The 24,531-nt window shown below is 31.5% G+C and overlaps 4 protein-coding genes across 8 annotated transcripts; 3 read left to right on the forward strand and 1 right to left on the reverse strand.

Annotated features, from left to right (window-relative positions):
• The first annotated feature begins 8,502 nt into the window (after window positions 1-8,502).
• LOC145054705 (gluconokinase-like) lies at window positions 8,503-10,205 on the forward strand. 4 transcript variants are annotated; one of them, XM_079002959.1, is made up of 4 exons: window positions 8,504-8,692; window positions 8,869-9,264; window positions 9,358-9,437; window positions 9,544-10,205. In XM_079002959.1, the coding sequence occupies exons 2-4, from the start codon at window positions 9,224-9,226 to the stop codon at window positions 9,951-9,953; spliced, it is 531 nt and encodes a 176-aa protein (XP_078859085.1). In that variant the 5' UTR covers window positions 8,504-8,692; window positions 8,869-9,223; the 3' UTR covers window positions 9,954-10,205. The 4 variants fall into 4 exon arrangements, with proteins under 4 accessions (XP_078859088.1, XP_078859085.1, XP_078859086.1 ...); XM_079002960.1 differs by having other exon boundaries at window positions 9,125-9,264; XM_079002962.1 differs by having other exon boundaries at window positions 8,503-9,264; window positions 9,540-10,205.
• Window positions 10,206-10,625: 420 nt separating this feature from the next.
• On the forward strand, window positions 10,626-11,373 carry LOC145054704 (uncharacterized). The gene is made up of 2 exons (XM_079002957.1): window positions 10,626-10,782; window positions 10,858-11,373. The coding sequence occupies exons 1-2, from the start codon at window positions 10,675-10,677 to the stop codon at window positions 11,227-11,229; spliced, it is 480 nt and encodes a 159-aa protein (XP_078859083.1). The 5' UTR covers window positions 10,626-10,674; the 3' UTR covers window positions 11,230-11,373.
• A 505-nt stretch (window positions 11,374-11,878) lies between these two features.
• Window positions 11,879-15,598, reverse strand: LOC145054702 (zinc finger CCCH domain-containing protein 14-like). 2 transcript variants are annotated; one of them, XM_079002955.1, is made up of 3 exons: window positions 15,369-15,598; window positions 14,642-14,690; window positions 11,879-12,866 (listed from the first exon to the last, which is right to left on the reverse strand). In XM_079002955.1, the coding sequence occupies exons 1-3, from the start codon at window positions 15,433-15,435 to the stop codon at window positions 12,119-12,121; spliced, it is 864 nt and encodes a 287-aa protein (XP_078859081.1). In that variant the 5' UTR covers window positions 15,436-15,598; the 3' UTR covers window positions 11,879-12,118. The 2 variants fall into 2 exon arrangements, with proteins under 2 accessions (XP_078859081.1, XP_078859082.1); XM_079002956.1 differs by lacking the exon at window positions 14,642-14,690 and having other exon boundaries at window positions 15,369-15,597.
• A 2,843-nt stretch (window positions 15,599-18,441) lies between these two features.
• LOC145054706 (Ribosomal protein S30 family protein) lies at window positions 18,442-19,225 on the forward strand. Its single transcript, XM_079002963.1, has 3 exons — window positions 18,442-18,568; window positions 18,664-18,801; window positions 19,030-19,225. The coding sequence occupies exons 1-3, from the start codon at window positions 18,565-18,567 to the stop codon at window positions 19,074-19,076; spliced, it is 189 nt and encodes a 62-aa protein (XP_078859089.1). The 5' UTR covers window positions 18,442-18,564; the 3' UTR covers window positions 19,077-19,225.
• Window positions 19,226-24,531: the final 5,306 nt, after the last annotated feature.

The raw sequence follows: 24,531 nt of genomic DNA on the forward strand, positions 1-24,531 counted from the left end.
GATTGAATTGCCATAATAACGTACTATAAGGGTGTTTAGCAATGATAACGCATAATATCTATGGTGTAATTTTAGCAATGAGCAAAATAGTAAAAGACGTCGATGAGTATGTTTCCCAAAAGACTAAAATGAGAGTTTCAAGTACATGGGATATATCATCCATAAGAAAAGAGGTGTTGGAAATGACGTTACACACACCGGACACAAAGGCATGATGATTAAAGTAAAGGGCAACAAGAAGAGTTTTATGTGACAAGAAGAAGGTGCCACCGGAGCTAAAGGGAACCTTTTATAGAGTGGTAACAATGTCAACTTTGTTGTACGGATGTGAATGTTGGCCGAGTAAGAAAGAATATGAATCGGAGGTCATAACAATAAGAATGTTGAGGTGGGCATGTGGTAAGACTTTGGGTATGATACAACACAACAATTAGTAATTCTTTGGGTGTGACATCGATCATCGAGAAATTAAGGGAAGGAATTAGGAGACTAATGTCGATTATAGTCGATGGGCTAGAGGAGAGGTCTGCCGGAAAGGAAGTGGGAAGATAGCTTGAGGCTAAACTTTAAGAATTTAGTATTTACGATGATATCTGATAAGATAGTGTGGATACTTACAAAAGAGTAACGGTAAAATTGGTGTGCATAGTTTTATTTTTTTATTTTATTTTTTATTTATTATTTTTTTTTGTGGCCATTTTCACCTACTTACTCTGGTTTTCTATCTACTTTCAACACATGTAGTTAATATATGATTTTGGCCCACTTCTTGTATCTTCTTACACTAATTGTGTATTTATCCATGTTTTACTTGTTGACCTTTGTCCCTCAAGTGATTTATTGAGTTTATCAAATTTTTTTATTGAGATGCACATCACTTTATTATTCATCTCTTGTTAATTGCTTGTATATAGAGATTTTATGCATGGATCTTTATGCATACAAAAAAGTAAATTTATATATTTATATTTATTTATTTATATTTTTTATCGGATGTTATCTACAAAAACAGCCCCATTTATATGGGATTGTGGTAATGTTGTTATTGAGTGTATCTATTATACACATCAATTTTTTGCTTATTAAATTGTTGGATAAATTGTTTCATTTTAACTTATCAACTTGTTATAATTTGGTATGTTTAATAAGCAAATATAAATCTTTGGATAATATTTTTATTAATTTATATTATCAACTTATTGTATTTTGTTATTACACACATTATTCAAACATTTATTTTCTTTAACTCAATGTTCATAAATTTAATAAAAATTCACACAAAGAAAACATAAGTTGTTTTAAATAAGCAATCTCAAGCATTCCTATATATATAAGTAACAAAACATATTCATAAGGTTGTTAACGATATCATAAATTTCCACCGAATCCATTAAAGCACCCAATGAATCTTTATTGACTCCGTCATAGTTTTTCGTCTAATATACTTGATATTTGCATTTTTTAGATTATATCAAACAAAATTATTTTTTATTTAATCATATTAAATAATCTAGATGACGGATTTAAATCAAGAAACGGATACCTTTTAACAATGATAATGTTGATCACATTTTGTTTCTGATGGAAAAATGTTTAGTTAAACAGGTCATGTAACCATTTCGTGGGGATTAAGTAATCACTTTAGGTCAGATGGGTTACTTTCTAATATTAACATGTCCAATTAGGTTGGGGTTTTGTTTGGCGCGCTAATTTTTAGCCATGGCGAACCATATGGATGTTCACTACAGTAGTGTAGGTGAACAAGACCCCTAAAATTTTGGGGTCGAAATTTTTTATAAGCGATATAATTAAGGGTATAAAACATTTAGCCAATTAGGGTAATATGATCGCTTGTGTCTTGTGTTCGCTTGAATTAGAGACAAACACACAACTACACACAATTGAGTGGAAAATAAATAAAACTATTTGTATCCCTCTCATTCTCGGTTCTTAAAACAATGATGAAATGTCTCGAAATTCTTAAATGCTGATTTGGATTGTTAGAGTTAAGCTTGAAGGTTTTCTCGTTCGTAATCTTCAAAAATTTGACGATCACATCATACGCAACCGACAAAAACAAGGGTTCAGCCTCACACATCACACACAACCATCAACGTTCATGTTTCAACAAGACAACAAATTTGTAGAGGTAAGCTTGAAAGTCTTATTTGTTGCTTATTTGTTATTATTATTGTTGTTATTGATTGTAAGTTGAATTGTGCTCCTAATTGTTTTTTTAGATGGACTATTTGCTTATTGTTTGATTTCATTTATTGATTGTAATTAAAGTTATTATTATGAAAAAACTTGAAGATTATTAAAAGAATCTACTTTTTATATGAATTAGATTATGTAGTGCTTATTTTTATATATTAAATCTAAGGCGTTTGTTTTTTCGAAGCGAAAATGCCAGAAATCTGAGAACCACCTCTGCAACCCTCTGTAGCAGAAGAGGTGGATCAAACGGCTACAACATATAATAAAAAGTTTGTTTATTTTTTAACGTCTACAGAGTGCTGCAATAAGTTAAAGTAAGGTGTGAAGAGATTTGAAGTACATGGTTTATTGTTGCGCCACACAACACACACAACAGTTTTTAAGTTAGAAGTCTTCTGAAAAACAAACAACTGCGAATGGTCAAGTGTTGCGCATGTGCTGCCCGGCGTATCAATAAGTGGTCATAAGTGGTTTTTAAAAAAAAACAAACAACACCTCAGTTACCATTGAAAATGGATGATGTAGATATGTAGTAGGGATGTTATTCGGGTCGGAACCGACCCGAACCGACCCGAACCCGAATAAACCGAAAACCGAATAAGGGTAATTATATGAACCGAAAACCGAATAAGGGTAATTATATGAACCGAAAACCGAACCAAATAAGCAATACGGGTTCGGTTCGGTTCGAGTATTATTTGATTCGGTTCGGTTCCGACCCGAATAACCCAAATAACATGTACAAGATGATTAAGGAGTCGAATAACCCGAATAACTCGAATAACCCAAATAACATTTACAATGTGATAATAAATATTGTATTTTGTATGACTTTTGTAGCTTATGATAAACAAAAAAATAACACGGATTAACTATTCTTGATATATAAAATGTAAAATCCAACCACTACATTCTTAAGATATAGTTATTAAGCAACATATTAAACACTAAACATTAAACATCTAAAACACCCAAAAATCTATCTATAAGTATATAAGTTAAACATTAAACCTTACTTGGGTATTTTGGGTAACGATCGATAGAACACAAGACCAAATAAGCAATCGTGCAAGTGGAAAAAGAATGTGACTTTTCATATTCGGTTCGGTCCTTTTGGACCGAATAAGCCCTTATTCGGGTAACCCGGACCGAATAACCCGAAAACCGAATAAGGCTTATATAGATACCCGAAAACCGAATCGAATTGCTTATTCGGGTCTAATTCGGTTCGGTTCGGTTCGGGTTTTCGGGCCAAATTCTCATCCCTAATATGTAGTACTTATTTCACAAAGAACTTATAAATGTCAATTTAAGTATATAGGAATGACATTTGTTATTATTATATTATGAAATAAAAGATGCAAGGGATATCATTTTTTTTATACTTTTAAAACATTACTGGTTTCGATGCTTAATTTTAACTATTTGCACGTGTTCTAACGAAATATGAAGATCACTCATGTTTTTAGTTTATAATCTAGTCATTATCATCATTATCATTATATACTTATAAAGTTAGCATTTTTTCTTTCACCACATTCATTTGAAACTCCCATTCATTTTTCCTTTCACCACATTCATTTGAAACTCTAATGACTTTTCAATTTCTTTCTAATAATGATTATAAGTTGGTTAATAAGGTAAAATAAATATAAAACCTAAAGTTTAATCATATATAAACTAAATTTCAATATTAAAAGAATATATTTTCTTTTACTTATAAATTTATGTTTTTAACTTTTAAAATATTATACTTAATTTATTAGGTCTAATATGTTGTTGTATGTAAACCATTATCATTTTAAAGCTACAACTTTTGAACAATTTGTATAAAATACCTAAATTATTAATTTAAATATAACCTTACAAGATCAACTTAAATATAAAATTTAGTTCAACTTAAACAACCTAAAGAATATTTAAAAGTGATAAATTGTAGTGTCTTTCTAATAATGATTATAAGTTGGTTAATAAGGTGAAATAAGTATCAAACCTAAAGTGTAATCATAAATAAACAAAATTTCTAATAATGATTATAAGTTGGTCCATAAGAGTTTGAATTTGTCGTAAAACTTTGTTTTTTGACAAATTCACATGGATAGGAACACATATACCATTAAAATCTAAGTGTCATAAGATTTTCTCCTTCATGAAAATGATTGTGAGAAAATGCTTTCACTAAGAGAGATTTTAAGAAGATAGCAATTGTGAAATTGCATTCTCAAATTTGATTATGGTTACGGTATCCCTTTCCATGATTCGAATTGTGAGATTTGGCAATTAGTCTTAATTGTTTAAGACACATATGAGCTATCTTGGATAAAGGTGTATGAGATTAAGAAGCCTTGATAAAATATTATCAAAGCATTAGGTATTAGAAACATGAACTTAAGAAATTCAATAGGTATTGTTTTTCTGTTAGTTAAGCTATTTTATAAATACATGTCAAAGCTAGTGGGAGCATAAGTGTTATGTTTATAATAATCATCATGATAGTGGGAGCATAAATGTTATGATTGTATGATTATTAAGGCAAGTATTGCAAGTCAACAATATTAATTATAGAAAACAAGAGTTATATTTTGCAAAGTAGTAAGGATGTAAAGTTGTTTTGCTATAATTAAGGGAGAGAATATTGTACTTCGTTTCAAAAATCTAAAGCTTAGATTGAGAAATTTTAATAAATTTAGTCAAAGGATATATAGTGCGTTCTTAAATTTCGATTATGATTACGACATTCCTCTTCATAATTCGAATTATGAGAACGTAGCACATAAAATATTATGGCAGAAGATTGATAAAGTATTAAATCTTCATGTAAGACATTGTGCATCGTGTCCAATACGCTTCGGGTATAGGATTGATTGCGAATGCTATAGTATTTGACCATTCTAAAATTTTCCAAATGTCTAGCGCATTTAGAGGGAAAAAGGACAAGAATCGGTTTTGACTAAGATAATTAAACAACTATCAAAGGACAATCCAAGGTTTGCCGATGATTGGTTGCTTATGAGTAATTGGAAGTATGATATTGGATGGAGCATATCGACTTTATTATGAATAGATAAGATTTTATTAAGAATGAGTTGTCATATGGAAAATATGGAAACGTTTCCATATTGGGAGTTGGATATTGAGAATCTATGTCTAGATTAGAAACTTTTATGCAAAAGGATGTTCAAAGGAATGTACTTTGAGTGAAAGACATCACATCTATGGAATTGTCTTGTAACAATTTCCAATAGAGAGCTTTGTAATTCATTGGCAATAGTCATTGTGACTTTAGTGCAGTGATATTATAAAAGGATCATTGCATAAAATGTTAGAATATAACATATTCTATAAGTAGTAAGAATTTGATATTCTTACACTGGTGATAGGAATTGGGAATTGTGAAATGAGTATGATCTATTTCACAAAGTAAGAACCATAAGAAAACATTGTGTGCATGCTAAGAGCATGGGACAAGTGTGGTAATAATTCAAGTAAAAGGTTGATTACTCGAAACGACAAATAATGAGTAATCAATATTGTGATAAATAAAAGGTGTTTTATTTATACTCAAAGGTTTGAGGCCATATGTGATCAGTATTATTCTTGTGTTTCACTTTGCATGTTTTGACTTCCTGAATAATTTAACAGTCAAATTATTCAAACAGGCCACAGTCGTTCATATGTTGGAAGTAGATATGAATGAAGATTGTCGTGAATTGGTGTGTGGATTGTCTTAAGTGTATTAGACATAAGCAATTGTTTGCTGCAACGTTCATGAGTGCTTATGAATATGATTTGAGCATTGAATTAAACCCACGCTCACTTGGATCACTTCATGGATTTTATCACGAGTGATTGGTGAGACGATAACATCTTATATTCTTGAAACCGAGATGTGTGAGTTGTATCTTGCGAGTCGGTTGCACATTGATAATATGTAAACGCACCAGTAACTTGGTGTTATAAAACATATTGTTGTGTGTGATTTGGTAAGTAAGTGCAAGAGAGCATTGAGTCAAAGTTTATCTGTTCCTTTTATCCAAAGTAGGATAAAAGTGATATCTGTGGGCCCCTCGATGATTTAGTGATGGCACCTAAGCACTAGGCCAAGCCGGGACTAAATTGATGTGTTCAATTGTAGTCTGTTGTCAGTCGTCATAAATCTGAATTCGGGAAACAACACATAGACAGAGAGAATGATTTAGATCCATGTCTCAGTCTATAATATAATATCTAGAATGGAGGAATATATGATCCCTTATCCGAAGGACACGCGTACCTGATAAGATCAGAGTTGACAACGACTTTAGAAAGCTACGATTGCAGATCAGGATCTGAAGTCATACGCAGAATAATTATTAGACTTATCCAAGTGGGAGACTGTTGGATTAGTGTCTAAGTCCATAACTATTTTGGTATGTACTTGACCCGATGGTGCATGGTCCTTTTGAGTTGCCTTCACCAAAGCAACTTGATAGGATGAATTATAGAGAGAAAGGATTAAATATGACTTATTAATATATTATGAGAATAATATATTAAAGGAGAAATCATATTGTTTAATTAATATTAGTCAAGAATTAATAAGAATTAAGTTTGTGGCTAAAAGAGATTAATTAAACTTAAGGGACTAAAATTGTAATTATAAGATAATTGCAATTGGGCTATGGATTACCTTATAATATAAGGTTGGACGAATTCTATGGGGAAACCCATTAGAAATCGTCCAAGGCTTGTTAATAAAGGGTCCATGGGTTGCTTAGGGCTTAAGCATCCAAATTAGGGTTTCCTAGTTCAAAACCCTAATAGCCTACATGTATAAATAGTGCCCTTAAGCCTCAAAAACGTGGTGAACTAATCCTCTAGGGTTTCCACACGGTTTTGGGCAGCTCCTTCTCTTCTCCTCTTTATCCTCTTGCTCTTGGTGTTTGTGAGCCATTAGAGGAGTGACATTTGTGACTCTAAACTTTCTAAAGTCAATGCAAGAAGGATTTGAGATTGTTATTGCTATATAACAATCAAGGTATGATCTAAACCCTTATTCATATGTTATATTGATTAGATCTAGGGTTTTAAGTCTTGGATTAAAAGCATGTACAATAGAGAAACCTAGATCCAAGCTTTAGGGTTTGCATGAGCACATAGGATGTCTTTTGGCTAAAACCCATCACTTACCAACTCCTTGATTGTAAATCCTAGCCCCAAATCGCTAATATGTTATTCTAAACACCAAGGTCGTTAAATCCCTAATTATCAGATGGAAGAACACCTGGTTTTTCAAGTTCATCACCTCATAGATGCTGGCCACTCATAGAAGAACACCTTTATTGCTCCATCTAGTCATCGTCTTCTTCACTCATCTCCATAAACTTCAACAATCGATATCCCCTGTTGTTGTTTACTACACCAGCAAAAAAATCAAAAAAGAAAAAAAGAAAAAGCCATGTTCTTGTTTCACTGCATATCGATCAAGGAGAAGGATATGCATATCGGTCAGAGTTAAAATTGAACAAACTTTCAGCTCAGCCCAAGTCGCTGCCTCTCAAATCCACCAGAAAATCTATTTAGCAAAAAATCGATTCAAGACACACATACACACATGTTCTTGAGGTGAAGCAGGTGATGGTTTCGAGATGAGATGGAGATGGTTTGGGTGTTGCGATGTTGATGATTATGTCAGGACGAGGGATAATGAATGCATGTTCTTTAGGTGAAGCAGGTCAAATATGTTCTCCCAAAATCCTCAACCCATCATGCAACGATCGAAAACGTGATCCACAACGGAGCTCTGAACTCGATTCGTTTATCCTCTGTCTCCTTCGTCGGTAAAATCGGAGGCGTTAGGGCGGGATCGAGAATCGCTTGGATGAATTCACGTCAAGCTTTGAATCATAAGAAACACACTGCCAAACCCTCCACGATTTGATCACACAAATTGATGAAGTTTTAGAACTTTTGTTCTTACCTCTTGAATCCACGATTTGGAAGATCGTGGAGGCGAGATTTGGAATGGGGATCGTCATTAAGAAAGAGAGAGAGAGAGAGAGAGAGAGAGAGAGATTTTCTTTTTGTTTTATTTTTAATTATTTTTTAATTGTTGGTAATAAAACAAAAATGAAAAATAAAATAATAAAGGGTAAAATCGTCTTTACAAAAAAGTTCAAACCAAATTGGACCAAAATCGCAGCAAAACGAAACTATTGAACCATCCTTGCGAGCCAAAATCATTTTGGACCAAACTTCATACTTTTTACATACCACATCTTCCATTCTATTATGCAATTTTGTCAAAATGGAGTTGCATTTGATTTTTTGTTTGCGGGGTTGGATTTTCCAGCTCTTAAAGAATTACCAAATGGAATTTGTCAATCTGGCCGGCGTTAGTCGTAGTTTATACTTGCAAGTTTCTTTAACTCTATCTGCTTACTTTATCGTGGTTCGTCGATCGCTCGAGTTCGTGTTCCATCGCTCGATCATTTTGGTGAGATTTTCTTTCAACTTATATTGAAAGTCTCTGATCATCTAACCCGCTATGAAAGTGTGTTAATTTGTTTAGATGTTCGCCAGCAGTAGTTTTTTGTTTGATGTATCGTTTTTTTCCCGATTTGATGAGTTGCATTAAAAATTGGTGCATTGTCTTACGAATCTTATGTGTAGGTTTCTTTTCCAATTCGATCAAGTCGTTACAAATTTGATTTAGGTTCTGAAGGAAAGTTCAATTCTAGTGAAAATTGGAAATCTATCCTTCAAGACGACAATGATGTTAGGGTTCACCTTCACTTAATCTGCTATTAGAACTGTTGAATCATGAAATATATTGCAAAATAACATGCAGATCAGGAGATTATTACCCTTCGTTTTACTAATTCCATTGCTCCATTTCCCCCAAATCAATAACATCTTTAGATTACAGACAGTTCAGGGGGTCAACTGGACTTTCAGAGACTCAATTGTTGAAATGTATCTCTATTTTGAATACTATTTCTTCAATTACTCTTTCTGCCTTTAAGGGATGGCTGTGGTACTAATGGGTGTAAGCGGTGTGGGGAAATCGTGAGTTTCAAACTTTCAATCTTTCTTCAATCTTTACAATGATCTTTTTCAACATTCTTTGTAAAAACTCTAAAGTTTTCATTATTCATGTAGAACAATAGGAGAATTGCTTGCGAAAACTCTAAACTGTAGCTTCATCGATGCCGATGATTTTCATCCACAATCAAACAAAGGTACAAAAAAGCTCAAAATCTTCAATTCCATCATGTTCTTTTAGTACCAAATTCAATAACACTTTTACCAAAAACTAACGGTTACCCAAATGGTGTCTTAAGAAAGACAAGATGAAGAACAGGATCCCTTTATCAGATGAAGATCGTATCCCATGGCTTGAAGTGCTTCGGGATTTATTGAATGCAAGCTTGGTGAGTGGCAAGATTGTAATTCTTGGGTGTTCTGCCCTTCAGAAAAAATATAGGGACATTCTTAGATCTGCTGACCCGAATTTTAAGGGTGATTATTTGTGTGAAAAATGTGTTGTGAAGTTTGTTTTGTTGGATGTTGGGGTGGAGTTGCTTATGAATCGAGTGACGAAAAGAGTGGCAGAAGGGAACCATTTTATGCCTGCTGAATTGCTTCAGTCGCAAATCGATTTACTTGAGGTTGATGTGTCTGAAGGGATACATAAAGTTGATGCTTCAAGGAGTCCTCAAGATATTGTTGATGAGATTAAAGCGTTGGTATTCTGATCTAAAGTATATTGATGTTGCTGTTGATTGTATTGCTATTATTCTACAACACCAATTATTTACTCTAATACATGTATATTCCATTTATGTTTCACTAATCAAAAAGCAACTTTAAATAATGGGGAAAATATTGTATATTTGGAGGCAAAAACATAATACTGAATTGTAGCATAAATCGATCTTAGGATTGTATCTTTATAGATTGAATGGAAAAAAGTAGACCAGTTTGGTGTTATGTTTCTTTTGTCATAATATGAGCGACATTAGACCATTGTAATCCTATTTTTCATCATACACCCAAAAATCTAAATACTTATTTACAAAATGCATGTTTTTTTATTTATTTTAAACAAAAATATGTGATTGGTTTTGTGTTTATATACACATGATGAATTCAGTAAAACTATCCAAATAAAATACAATCCCGCAATTTTGTCTTTATTTTATAAATGAAGTGTTTCGCAATAACAATTAAGGATGCAAGATATGCGCAATTTTTTTTTAAATACTGACAACATGAGATAATATTAAAAGAAAAATATCAAAAACACGTGTGTGCAACATGTCAGAACGAGAGGCGTCGACAAGTCTTTGTAAGCCACGTATTCTTGTTGTGCTACGTGGCAGCAAGCCCTCAACTTCACAATATCTATTTAAAGTCTTGTTTCAACCTCCTCACATAACAATATCTATCCAATCATTCATAAAAACAACAACTAATATGCAGACAGCGAAGAATGCAGCAGCATCCGTCAAGGAGACGGCGGCGAACGTGGCTGCCTCCGCCAAGTCCGGCATGGAAAAGACCAAAGCCACCCTGCAAGAAAAGGTTCCCTTCATAACATTTTTGCGTTGCTTTTTAGTTCTATTGTTTCTATAATTACTAAACTCTGCAGTTTTGTAGGGTGAGAGAATGACTGCACATGATCCAACGCAAAAGGAAATGGCAACAGAGAAGAAGGAGGCGAGGAAGGATCAAGCCGAGTATGAGAAGCAAGTAGAGCGTGACCAAAACGCGGTGCAGAGACAAGCGGTGGAGGCTACCGGAACTCACTCATATTCCACCACCGGAGCCACCGGTCATCCCATGGGAAGCCACCAGATGTCGGCGTTGCCTGGACATGGAACTGGACAACCGGCTGGAGATGTGGTGGAAGGGGTGGTTGGGTCTCACCCGATTGGTAGGAATACCGGCACCGGTCAGTCTGTTGCCGGGAATAACCCAAGAACTGGTGGAGGCGCTGGCGGATATGGCACCGGAGGGGCATACCGTTGATAGACTCAACGTGGGCTTTTGATTTGCTTTCTAATATAGTTGCATACTATTCTTCTAGAGAAGAGATTGCAGTATCAAAGTTGGATTTGATGTAAATCTATGTTTTTTCATCTATATGGATTATGTATTTCTGTTTTGATGTTATTATTTATCATGTCAAGTCTAGAAATCCCGTCTTACGATATCTACCTAAAAAAAGAAAGTAGGGCCCGGTGGCAACCAAATGGCAAATTGATGAGATAAACCCAAAGTTGGATTTGGATATGGATTTTCATTCACATAAATTTATTTGTCATCCTTTACCCTATATAAGTGGTCTACTAAAGATCGTCCTCTTTTCATTCACTATGATCTTCGTTTGTTTGGTGTTTGAAAAAAATTAAACGAATGAAATTTATATCCCCTAGATGTTTAGTGATTACGGACAATAGCAATGTACTAAATAGATCACTATTTGTGCAACAATAACCTTGTGATTTTTTTTTCTTTAGAGATAATGTGATTCCCAACCAAAAAATTGTCCAATTAGAATAATTGGCATCTTCCGGTTAAATAACGATGAGAATATGATTTTCCCAAGAGCATTCGACAAAGTTTTGAATAATTATTAAAGACTAAACTGCAAATGGTCTGTGTGGTAAGTCAAAAATTGTCGCCAGAGAAGTTTGGACTTAAAGTCCAAATTTTCATTTAGTTGCTTGTTTAGTCCAATTTATACAACCTCCTGCTAACGTCGAGATATCCACCAAAGGTAATATCTACTTTAAATTGCCCAAATAAACAAACAATTGACCATAACAAACAAAAACTAAATACTACACAAGTATAACGCAAACGCTTTCTTCTACAATAATATAAGAATAACACCATAACAAACAAAAACTAAACATCACACCCTTGCTGCTTTCCGCAACTCAGAAGCCCCATGAGCAAAGTGACACTTGTCACCAAAGGTACAAGACCCCTTTGCAAAATTCTCACACAATTTAGTCTTCTTGTTGCTCATTGATGATAGTGGACCATGGTGTACACCTGGCGGTGGGCCACCACCACCAGCAGTTTGCAAACTGGCACTCAATATCAACTCACTAACCATCGCACTCGCTTCCTTAATTTGATCAAAAGTCCCCTCAAGCTCAATATTCTTCAGACTCACATCACTCTCATGATCTCGAATCGAAAGTTTGGCCCCCGTTTTCCAACATATCTGCTTTGAATTCACCCCGCCTTTTCCAATAATGGTACCCGCAAGAGACGCATCGATGCTAATTTTGGCCGTGGCTGAGGCACCAAAGCTGGAGGCAATCCCTGGCGGTGGTAGTTGTTGTGGTGGTGGAGCTGTGAAGCGGGTGGTGGGTGGAAGGGCGGTTTGGGGGTTGTCGTTAGATTGGGCGATGGGTTTACCGAGCTCCCATTGACCATGGGCAAAGTGACATTTGTCGCCGAATGTACAGCCTTCGGCAGTGTTGTATTTGTTGCAGATTTTGGATTTAGTAGCGGTGTTTTGGGTGGTGGAGGTGGTGGATGAGGCGGAAGTGGAAGTGGGTGGGAGGTTCATCATTTGTGCCACAGCGTTGTAGCCTCCGGGGAAGAAATGGAGGAAGTGACAGTTTTCGCCAAATGGACACCCATCCATGCTGTAAACAAAATCAAGAAATTCAGATTATGGTTGGTGCTTATATATATATATATATATATATATATATATATATATATATATATATATATATATATATATATATAGGGTTAGGTTCATGTGAGACGGCCTAATTTTGTGAGACCGTGAGACGTATTTTTTTTATTTTATTTTTATTTTTTTTAGTTAATTCAAGTTCCGAAAATAATATTTAAAAAAAGAATTTTTGGATTTTTCCATTTATTTTGCATTTTAAAATTATTTTTTAGAATATGTACAGTGTAATATTTTATTAGAATATTTCACGTATTTTTCAAAAAAAATGGAATTTTTTTTTATTTTTTTTTAGTTAATTCAAGTTCCGAAAATAATATTTAAAAAAAGAAATTTTGGATTTTTCCATTTATTTTGCATTTTAAAATTATTTTTTAGAATATGCACAGTGTAATATTTTATTAGAATATTTCACGTATTTTTCAAAAAAAATGGAATTTTTTTTTATTTTTTTTTAGTTAATTCAAGTTCCGAAAATAATATTTAAAAAAAGAATTTTTGGATTTTTCCATTTATTTTGCATTTTAAAATTATTTTTTAGAATATGTACAGTGTAATATTCTATTAGATTTTTCAAAAAAAATGGAATTTTTTTTTTATTTTTTTTTAGTTAATTCAAGTTCCGAAAATAATATTTAAAAAAAGAATTTTTGGATTTTTCCATTTATTTTGCATTTTAAAATTATTTTTTAGAATATGTACAGTGTAATATTCTATTAGAATATTTCACGTATTTTTCAAAAAAAATGAAATTTTTTTTTAGTTAATTCAAGTTCCGAAAATAATATTTAAAAAAAGAATTTTTAAATTTTTCCATTTATTTTGCATTTTAAAATTATTTTTTAGAATATGTCAGTGTAATATTCTATTAGAATATTTCACGTATTTTTCAAAAAAAACGGGATTTTTCTTTTTATTTTTTTATTTTTCTTTTATTTTTTTTAGTTAATTCAAGTTCTGAAAATAATATTTAAAAAAAGAATTTTTGGATTTTTCCATTTATTTTGCATTTTAAAATTATTTTTAGATTTGGTCTCACGGTCGTCTCAAATAAACCTGACACGGTCGTCTCAAATAAACCTGAGTAGACATCAGAAATGGCAGTTATTTACAAATTGGGGATACCCCAACACTAAAAGCAGCAATAAAAAATAGAACCTTAAAAGAACACATAAGTGTGTTTTGTCTCCTAAATCAGTGGGAATGTTAGCACAAATAAAAGGAAAAACAAACAAGATTCCCAAAAAAAATATTATGAGAGCGTGTTTGGCCAAAAAAAATGTCTCTCCAATAATGACCAGAACATAAAGTTCAGCATATTAATAGAATAATAGGTCATGGTTACTTATATATACTATCTATATGTGGATTTAATGTTCAACCTACATATTTATGTCCTTTATTACTATTAGGGATTAGGGATATTCATTTTATTAGGGTTTTTTAGATGTTGTGGTCAATGTAAGCATCAGTGGTAGCTCATTTTTTTGTTGTTTTTTCAAAAAAAAAAGTATGATCCAGTATAAACATAAGAATTAAATATGATATATGATACTTGTATTAGTATAATATTGTTTGCCAGCCATTTGGCGCATACCAAATGTAATCAAAAGCATACCACCTACAAATGTCACTTAACTAATGAACTTATTTGATATTTAACTGTATACTTAAATTAAGAAATTTTACTTCTGGATAGATTTTTAGGGTGAGGATTTTAACCTGAAAAACTTCATGCAAGGCTTTGATTTGCTTCCCACCAACTTTGATTCTGTTACAATACATTAGGTGTTTTCTTTTAGTTAGATTACACTTGCAATCTTTTGTTTACATACTAGATAGAGGGGGAAGAGAGAAGTGGGGTGCACTCTTGAATCTTTTGAGATAACTTTCCAAGCCATTAATGATATACCTGTTTCTATTTTTGTGTTTTCACAAATAACTTTCTGATTGTTGAACACTTGAAGTTTTAATGAATTTTATATTAGTTTCCATAACATTGGATCTCAAAGTGTATAATATTTTCTGTATTTACATGAAGAACAATGAATATATGACGCTAAAAATCCAAAGTACCTAGTATAAGTACAAAATTGTGCGTCAAGATATGAATAATTAGTGTTTAGATAGGACATAAGTGATATGGCCGGTTATGAATCAATAACACCCTGTTATCTTGCCGCATCTCATGTGACTGAGCTCATCTTTCACAAGGATCAAAAAATTCTCAAGATCAGACTGTTTCTTAACAATTAAAGGCAAAAAAGAAAACGAAAAATCCAATAACATTCAATCTCAAACGAAGAGATAAAAACACAAAAACGTGATCGCAAAAGCATAAACTAAAGGAAGAGAGATACTCGTAGCAAATTTAAGACCTCAGCTACAAACTTAGATATACGAATAGATCAATTAACAAATCGAGTGCAATTGAAAAGAAAAAACCAACCTGGCTTGAATTTCTTTGCACCGCCATTGGCTTTAGCTTCAGGCCTCCCTCTCTTACGAGCATCCATAGCTCGACTAACAAATAGAATAAATTGATGTGTTAAATGAAACCTAAAAAGACTGCGAATCAATCGATTCTGAAAACCCCTAGGGAAGGGTTTTTGCGACTAGGAAGAACGGCGTGGTGAAAGGAATCTCCGGGCAAAAGAGGGAATTATATCGCGGACGTAAATTAATGAATTCTTTCTGCTTTTATTTTGGTTTGGAGTCCGCGAACGGTCGCATCCTCCAGGATCCGGAACACACGTTTTACCCATATAAAAGGACAAAAATAACCTTGATGATTAAGTACCTTTTTTAAAGTAATTTAAAATTAAGAAAATTTTCTTTACAATAAATTACACGGATGGTCCTTTTGGTTTGGGGTAATTTACGTGTTTGGTTCATAACTTATTTTTTTAACTTGTAAGGTTTCCATTATTTCTTTTTGTTACACGCTTGGTCCTTACTGTTTATTTTTGTTACGTGTTTGGTCTTCGTCTTATCTAAAAAGACTATTATTTAAATAAGGAAAAATGTAGGGTAGGTAAAGTAAGATGAGGGAGGTGGGGTTGGGGTGTTTTTATTTAAATAAATTAAAAAAAATCAAGGGAAAAATAGTCTTTATGGGTAAGACAAGGACCAAGCGCATAACAAAAACAAACAGTAGGGACCTTTCGAGTTAAAAAATAAGTTAAGGAATAAACGCACAAATTATCCTAAACCTTAACCACCACATTTACTACTAATCTTTTTCTTACAGGAATATTTCAAGAAGAAAACGAAGTCCTTAAACTAACACAAAATCCCTATACCTGGAAAATGTGTCGTGTCGTGTCGAGTTCGTGTCGTGTCAAGACATTAAACAGGTTGAAAGGGTTTGACCCTAACCCGATCCGTTTAATTATCGTGTCATGTCATGTCAGTCCGTTTATTTTCATGTCGGTTTCGTGTTGGGTTTCGGGTTAAGGTTTAGACCTTATAAATATGCTGTGTCATGTTAGGTTGAAATATTTTAAAGGTTGGAAAGTAGTAGTTGTGGAGTCAAAAAGGAAAAAGTGAAACACTGGAGTTATAAGATAGAATGAAAAAAATTTATAGTAAGTTAAGAAGGAAAAATAAAAAGAGTTAAAGTTTGGGAGAAAAATGATAGGTGGTGAGGATGACTAAAATTAAGTAACTTTGAAAATTTGAATATTAAATCTAATTCTTGAGTTGTGCCCACTATAAGTCTACAACATATAATATATTTATAAAAATATGAAATTTATAATAAATAATATATAATTAAACGGGTCATATTCGAGTCATCTTCGAGTTGAAAGTCTTGACGCTAACCCTACCTGTTTAATTATCGTATCGTGTCGTGTCAACCCGTTTACATAAGCGTGTTGAAATCTCTGATCCTAACATGCCCCACCCATTCACCTTACCTTACCTACCCCATAATTTTTCTCTATTTAAATAATAGTCTTTTGAGTAAATTACACGAATGGTCCCTATGGTTTACGGTGATTTGTGCGTTTGGTCCCTAACCTATTTTTTTAACTCGGAAGGTCCGTACTGTTTGTTTTTGTTACGCGTTTGGTCCATGTCTTAGCTAAAAACACTATTTTGCCATTGATTTTTTAATTTATTTAGATAAATACACCTCCAACCTCACCCCCTCACCTTACCTTACCTACCCCACCATTTTTTCTTATTTAAATAACAATATTTTTAGGTAAGACAGGGACCAAACGCGTAACAAAAACAAACAGTAGGGACCAAGCATGTAATAAAAGCAAACAATAGGGACCTTCCGGGTTAAAAAAATAAGTTAGGGACCAAACGTGCAAATTGCCCCAATCCATAGGGACCATTCGTGTAATTTACTCTAGTCTTTTTAGGTAAGATAGAGACCAAACACGTAACAAAAACAAACAGTATGGACAAAACGCATAACAAAAACAAATAGTAGGGACCAAGCGCAAATCACCCCAAACCATAGGGACCATTCGTGTAATTTACTCTTCAAAATAATCAATATATTATATCTCCTTAGTATACGAATTATTATATCAAATTTAACAATAATATTATTTTTATATTTAAAAAGAAACATGTAAAGATTTCAGTTATATAGATGCTTCTGCGCAACGCGCGGACATTCGCCTAGTTTATCTATAAACTATCTCAAATAGCTTATCAAAAAACTAGTTTACTAGCTACGATAAACTAACTTTGTGATATCACGATACGCTAAATTGCAATAAACTCATAAAAATAAGTTAGTTTATATATGCGGGATATTGCCTTAATTTTATCGGCAAATAATTTTCTATCATTTTGACTTAAATACTTTTGCAAATGTTCAATGCATTAAAAAAAGTTAAACATAAAAGGCATATTACTTAAGGTTGTCAAAATTGAAATCTTACCTAAGATCGTTTTACATTTTGTAAGATTGTGATCGTAAAATCGAAACGAAATTCTATCAAAATGAACTCATATTCATATTTGCTTGCACGATAGTTTAATCTACTTTAACTTCTTAAACATCACCTATAATTTTTGTTGCTATAATAATACATATTAGTTAGGAATAAGATCATTTTGATCATTCGAGACATAAGATCACAAAGGGATTATTATGGGTGTGTTTTGTTTAACTCGAGATTAATTGATAGAATGGTGATGTTTTAGAAAGCTTCTTGCAACTTGTGATGCTCGATTTCAAGTCGAATAGACGAATTTTAAATACTCGACTATATAATAAAACTAAAGAATTGAGATCGGGATCGTTTTTCACTTGTAAGATCGTAAGATCAAAAATTTTAACAACCTTGGTATTACTACAATAGTCTAATATTTGATTGAAATAATTTAATAAAGATAAAATACAGTTTAAATAATTTTTGATGTATTTTACATATTTTTTTTTTTATTACTAGGTTTCGTTTCTTGATATCTTAAATAATAAACTTGTGGCCCAAATATATCTAAAACTCTAAATATCCAATTAGCGGCCCAAATCGGCCCGTCATACAGCTAGCTATAAATACAAAAATGCATTTTTGCCCAAAACCGTAACCCTAAAATTACCATCGTGTCTGCCATTCTTGCTTTCCAACGAACGAAATCGATATCGGAAGGCAGCAAACGACACCAGATTCAATATGGGTAAGCTTATCCATCCTCAGTCTCTTCCTTCATATCGATTAAGATTTCTGTAAATTGTTTCATAGCTTAAACTTCCGATCAATGAACTTTAACAGGAAAGGTTCACGGATCTTTGGCTCGTGCCGGAAAAGTGAGAGGGCAAACCCCTAAGGTAGCAAAGCAAGACAAGAAGAAGCAGCCTCGCGGCCGTGCTCACAAGCGTATTCAGTACAACCGCCGTTTTGTCACCGCCGGTAAGTTTATCACCGCCCTCTGGTTTTTTGGATAATCCGATATAGTTATGCTAATTGATTTATCTGTCAAGTTCTAAAAGTTTTAATTTTTAATCAGTTTTGATATTAAATTTATGAACATTGATAGATCAATTTCACTGATCTTGTTTATGTTATTGTTATTGGCAACAAATATCATCGACTACGTTTCTAATTCGTGTTGTGGAATCATTGCTCGTGGTTTTGCAGTTGTTGGTTTTGGAAAGAAGAGGGGTCCAAATTCATCTGAGAAGTAAGCTGATGGATTGTGTAGTTTTGTAAGCTTAGTTTGTTGGAATTGTTTTTACATTGGTATCATGTTATTTTAGACAGTCTTTAATTTGATGATCACAGTGTTTCTATTAAAACCTAAAATTCTATGAAATGTTTTGAGTTTGATTTTTGATATCGTTATTCTTGAAATTTATCTTTGTATACATTGTCAAAAAATAGATGCTCTGGTTATCAGCTGATTATGAATGTTGCTTGAAATTAGCTTGGATTGGCATGGTTTGTGCGTATGGCATACAATTAGGTTAATACCTCACATTTGTATCGCTAGATAATACTTTACATTGCCAACCCTTGTACATGTTTAGTTTTTTTTATTTATGTTTGTTTTTTTTTTATACACATAAACTTCTTTTTTTACATATTTAGTCGTCCTTATAAAATGTATGTTTCAGTTATTTGTAAGGATATTTACAAATATATTGTATCTTACATGGTTGGATTAATTTTCTGAAATGGAAGAATATCTCCCATTTTGAATAAAATTGATTTATTTGTTAACCTCAAAAATGGTCAATTCTAACATTTAGATTGAATGGTTCAATAAATTGATCCATAATCGTTACAACCTGAAAAAGAGGGCAAATATATAAGTATATAACATTAAAGAGGAATAGTTGTATTCAATTAGTGATACTTACTGAGTGTCTATAAATATCATGTATTAGATTTCAACTCTTTCTGACTGCTAGTTTCTTGAAATTTAGTTATTGTCAAACAAATGCGACCAATTTTCTTGTTCGTTTGTACTTGTAAAATTAAATGACTTGGGGGTGTTTGAAATTACTTCCAAGGTTTATTTATTTCTTTCGGTCAGCTTTAATAAAGAGTTTTTAGTTTATAAACACTTAATTGATTTAAATAATGCGTTTTTGATAAGTCATGACAAAAACTAAAAATAACTTGTCAAACTTATTTTGTTTTTATACCTAATAAACTAATCAAAACACTTTTATTTAAAACTCATTTTAAACACCGGATAAACTAATAAACAATTTTACAAATAAACATAAATTGTTTTAAATAAGTAATCCCAAACACCCCTTAAAATATATCCCATAAATAGTTCTTTTTACCCCCACTCGTTATTAGTTCCTAATAATGATAGAAAAAGCAAAATGTAGTATTTAAATACACGCTGTTATCTGAAAATATATTTAGTTATTATATGGATATTCTAAGGTAAGATTTTATGCCTATGGGTAAAGAAATATAAATAAGTAGCTGTGTGTAAAAATGAAGATACAGTGGTTATTATAAGCAAGTAATTTGTATATATTGACAAAAAAAGAAAAATACGATTGCATTTTCTACAATTTGTAAAGACAAAACTATAGATGAATTACGAAAACTTTAGAGATTGGATGCGGTTTTAGAATAACATTGCACAAGTGTTTTTGACTTTTGGTTCCTTTAATTTGATCAACAAGAACCAACACTTGCACATTCCTGACGATGGCGAGATGGTTTAAAAAAAATCAAATGGTGTTTCTTATACTAGTAAAAAAATGGTGTTTCTTATTCAACGAGATGAAATGTATTATCGGTTTGTTTCTTGATTGTTCGACTTAAATAATCTAAATTTATATAAATTAGTAAAAAGGAAAAAACAGGTGTTGTTTAGAGGACCATATTTTTTTTTTTTACATACATTAATATTAGTGACCGATTAGTGATGTATTAATGACAGATGAACGACAATGTTTGTTTTGATTAATTTTATAAAAATTATCGAGTCATCAATGATTTCTGCTTAAATATATAAAAAAACTTATATTCAAGGCCTCGTTTTTATTTTTTTGTATAAGGCTTCCAAAGTAAGATACCACAATTTTCATATGGAGCACTATTGATATACTATATGTACCATTGCTAACATTTGAATTAAGGAAAAGTCCAAACGCAAGAAATAACAATATATTTTCGTTCATTTGTTTATTATAAAACACTATTTTTTTTTCATTTTTCTAAGACATTGTACTTTAAAAAACTACTCAACTGTAATATTTTTATTTTTAATACGATTTCATATTTTGAAAAATCCATTCAATTATAGGAATGTAAAGTGTTTTGTATTTAAATGATTTTGCTATTGGATTTTCAAATTATAACGCTAAGGAAAACTAAGTAGAATGTTATAATAAACATACCACTGAAAATACATTATTATTTATTGCCCTCAAAGAAACTCTAAAACTTTAAATACCAAAAGAAATAACATCAAAGACGGTGAGCCTTTTCTCACCCATTTATCGAAGCAAGTTTTATATACAAATAAATGACTTTAAACACGTAACTCCAACATAAAAGCAAACCTTGATGTTAGTTAGTTGATTGTTTACAGTAAACAATGGCGGATTTAAGCTTCTCATCACGTTCTTCATTATTCATGTGGCTATAATAATTCGGCGATGGGATTGTTGTACTTGTGTTACTCACCCCTTCAAATCTATCGTTCTTGAATTCCCCCTTAATCTCTAAAGAACTCGAATCTTCCGATTTGAAACACCCAATATACCTTTTCATTTTTCTTCTGAAATAGTTCCAAAGATTTTGATGATTACATCTGAGTAAGTCAAGGAATTCGGGTGAAGATGGTGGTGGTGGCGAAAGAGTGGTTGTTGGTGGTGGTGGCGAAAGGGTGGTTGTTGGTGGTGGAGGGATGGTTTTTATTGGAGGAGTGATGACGATGGCTACGGAAGGGGTGGAGATAGATTCCGAGGTCTCCATCAGGGCCAATTGTGAGTTTGTGTAAGAAAGATGTGGGATTTTGGAGTTGTGAATTTAAATACGCAACCAATTCTTTGTTAATTTACATGCCCAAAATTAAGGGCAATTCCCATATTCCCATATCTCAATTTTTCAAAACTCACTCGCATCATTTTTTTCTTTTCATTAGAGTAACTTTTAAGTCGTTAATATATTTTATTTTTTTTATTTTTAAGTGATATTTTTGGATATTATTATTATATATATTTTTTTAGAATATTTATAAAATATATATGTTGTCATCTAAATATTATACGTCTTATTTTATTTTATTTTTACAAATGCCATATAAACCGAAAAGATCTTGTAACATATTAGATGCATATTATATGTCAAAGTTGTCAAATTACAAAAAATTATTATTATGAGAACAATAAAAGGATACAATTTTTAAGATAACAAAAAAATAAATACCGCATTTAATAACTTTTTCTTCAAAAAATAACGTCTTTAACAAAGAGAGAAACAAAAAAAAATGAAATTTATAGTAGTTAAATCTAAACAATATATTAAAGTTATATAACTTTAGTAAAAAAAAATATGTTATCATCCTATTAAACTGACAATAGAGAGTTACGATGGTCATATTGGATTTTTCTTTTTGCAAACATGAGTGGATTTTTAAACCAATTAAGAATATATGTTTACATCGGATTTTGGTTAAACTAAACTGCACTTTTAGGTTATTTGTTTTTTTCTAGATTAAAAGGTGTCCTAACGTTTTTATCTATGAAAAAAATGTCTCATATAGGTGTCACGAAAAGTTTTACAATTTTTGTCACAATTTACTTATGAGTGGGGTGTGGTGATGTTTTTACATATCACCTTTTTTTTTTTTTTAAATATTAATTAATATAAATCCAAAGTTTTCAATCTTTTATTTACAATAACAATTAATTTAAAATTTTATATAAAAGGTTGTTATGGCATTTAAAAATAAATATATAAATTACTTTAGAAAATTACATAAACAAAAACTTTTAAAATACATAGATTTGTTATATAGTTTTTAACCGTTATCCTTTTTTAATAAATTAGGTTTATTATGGTATTTTGGTTAGTAAATAAGGTTGTTGAAATAAAAATATATAGATGACATTTACTCTTTTTATATGGATTGTACAATTCATAGAGAAAAAAACAAATCACCCATATTAATTAATATATATTTGTTTCAAATAACTCAACGATGGAAACAAATGAAACAACTAACATCAAAACATGACATAAAAACATTAATCTCAATTTCATTTATACAAATATATCAAAAGTATTAGAAAAGATTGTTAGAAGGCCACGATTTGTTAATATATATTGAATAAATATAAGAAATATATTATATAATTCTTAAAATATCACGGGTTCTTTAACTTAATTTTTTTAAACAATGTGGAGTAATAATTAACATGTTTTAACGTGGAACAAATTGTTAAAAATATCACAATTTATTTAACTTAGAACAGATTGTTTAGAAAAAAAATACTTTATTTAACTTGTAACAAACTGTATGTGAACGGGACGTTTGAAATAAATTTGGAACAAATCTTAGATATATTTAGAATTAGAATAGGATATATTTATTTGAGGATCAAACTTCTTAAATATACCTATACGGCCACACCGTTTTATAAACTCATAATAATAACTAGTTTATAATCCGTGGTAACCACGGTTGCAAAATTAATTAAACTTTCATAGTATAAAAATTCAAAATTATTAATCAATTATTTTAAATAAATTATTAATTAAGAGTTTTTTTATTATATAAAATTATAATCATCGAATTAAATAAATATATGAAATTACATCACTTTATAATTTGTATTAATTTTATTGTAGTTTTTATTATAATGTTATTAATTTAATGTAATTAGACTGGAAAATTTAAAATTTGAAATTTGAAATGAAGAATTAATAGATTGACAAGTGACATGCATTAATTAGAAAACTTAATAGGATGATATATGTCAAAAGAAGAATAAAATATGCATTAATTAAAAGACCTAATAGGGTGACACATGTCAAAAGGAGAATAAAACTATTCATTTATTAGAATAGGGATAAGGGCTAATTACTAATCTAGCCATTTTTCTTAATCAGTTATCAAAAAATAGCTAAAATATACCAATTAGCTAAAAATAGCCCTCAAAACCGTAGTCAACCTACGGTCAACGCCTCTGACTGATGTTTTATTGAGAAAACTACTATTTTGTGCTAATGAGCTACTGTTTCATCGGTCCGTTCACTTTTTCGTGGCCGATTAGCCCAAAGTATATAATTTTTTTTTTCCAGATTAGGTCATTTTGTCTATTGTTTTTTTTGTTTTGCATACTTTTTTCTCTCAATGGAGCACCCAAAGAACAACCAGGTTTCTCTACTTTTCATCAAAATTTTACCGTATTTGTGATTAAGAGTAGCTTTTATATATATGGTTAAATTTTTTTTGAAAAAAAAAACGAAAAAAAATAAATATAAAACCATAGGTTTCATACGAAACCTACGCTGTACAAGTTCCCAATGCACAGATTGTGCATTGTCGACTTGTACACCTACGGTTTCGTATGAACCGTACTGAAATTAATTTTTTTTTTAAAATCGATTCAATGGGATCGGAATTATGTTAATTTTGTAATCGTGTATTTAAAAAAAAAA

Source organism: Lactuca serriola, chromosome 5 (assembly GCF_051521515.1).
Source record: "Lactuca serriola cultivar US96UC23 chromosome 5, Lser_US96UC23_V15, whole genome shotgun sequence".
Taxonomy (NCBI): domain Eukaryota; kingdom Viridiplantae; phylum Streptophyta; class Magnoliopsida; order Asterales; family Asteraceae; genus Lactuca; species Lactuca serriola.

Bases quoted from the DNA above. Each gene is read 5' to 3' on its own strand.
- LOC145054705 (XM_079002958.1), top strand. From the start codon at position 9,224: ATGGCTGTGGTACTAATGGGTGTAAGCGGTGTGGGGAAATC. The intron at 9,265-9,357 runs GTGAGTTTCAAA...TTATTCATGTAG, and splicing joins GTAAGCGGTGTGGGGAAATC to AACAATAGGAGAATTGCTTG. The intron at 9,438-9,543 runs GTACAAAAAAGC...GTCTTAAGAAAG, and splicing joins TCATCCACAATCAAACAAAG to ACAAGATGAAGAACAGGATC.
- LOC145054704 (XM_079002957.1), top strand. From the start codon at position 10,675: ATGCAGACAGCGAAGAATGCAGCAGCATCCGTCAAGGAGACGGCGGCG. The intron at 10,783-10,857 runs GTTCCCTTCATA...GCAGTTTTGTAG, and splicing joins AAGCCACCCTGCAAGAAAAG to GGTGAGAGAATGACTGCACA.
- LOC145054702 (XM_079002955.1), bottom strand. From the start codon at position 15,435: ATGGATGCTCGTAAGAGAGGGAGGCCTGAAGCTAAAGCCAATGGCGGT. The intron at 14,691-15,368 runs GTTGGTTTTTTC...GTATTGTAACAG, and splicing joins TGCAAAGAAATTCAAGCCAG to AATCAAAGTTGGTGGGAAGC. The intron at 12,867-14,641 runs GTTAAAATCCTC...TTTTGTTTACAG, and splicing joins CCTTGCATGAAGTTTTTCAG to CATGGATGGGTGTCCATTTG.
- LOC145054706 (XM_079002963.1), top strand. The intron at 18,802-19,029 runs GTAAGTTTATCA...GTGGTTTTGCAG, and splicing joins CCGCCGTTTTGTCACCGCCG to TTGTTGGTTTTGGAAAGAAG.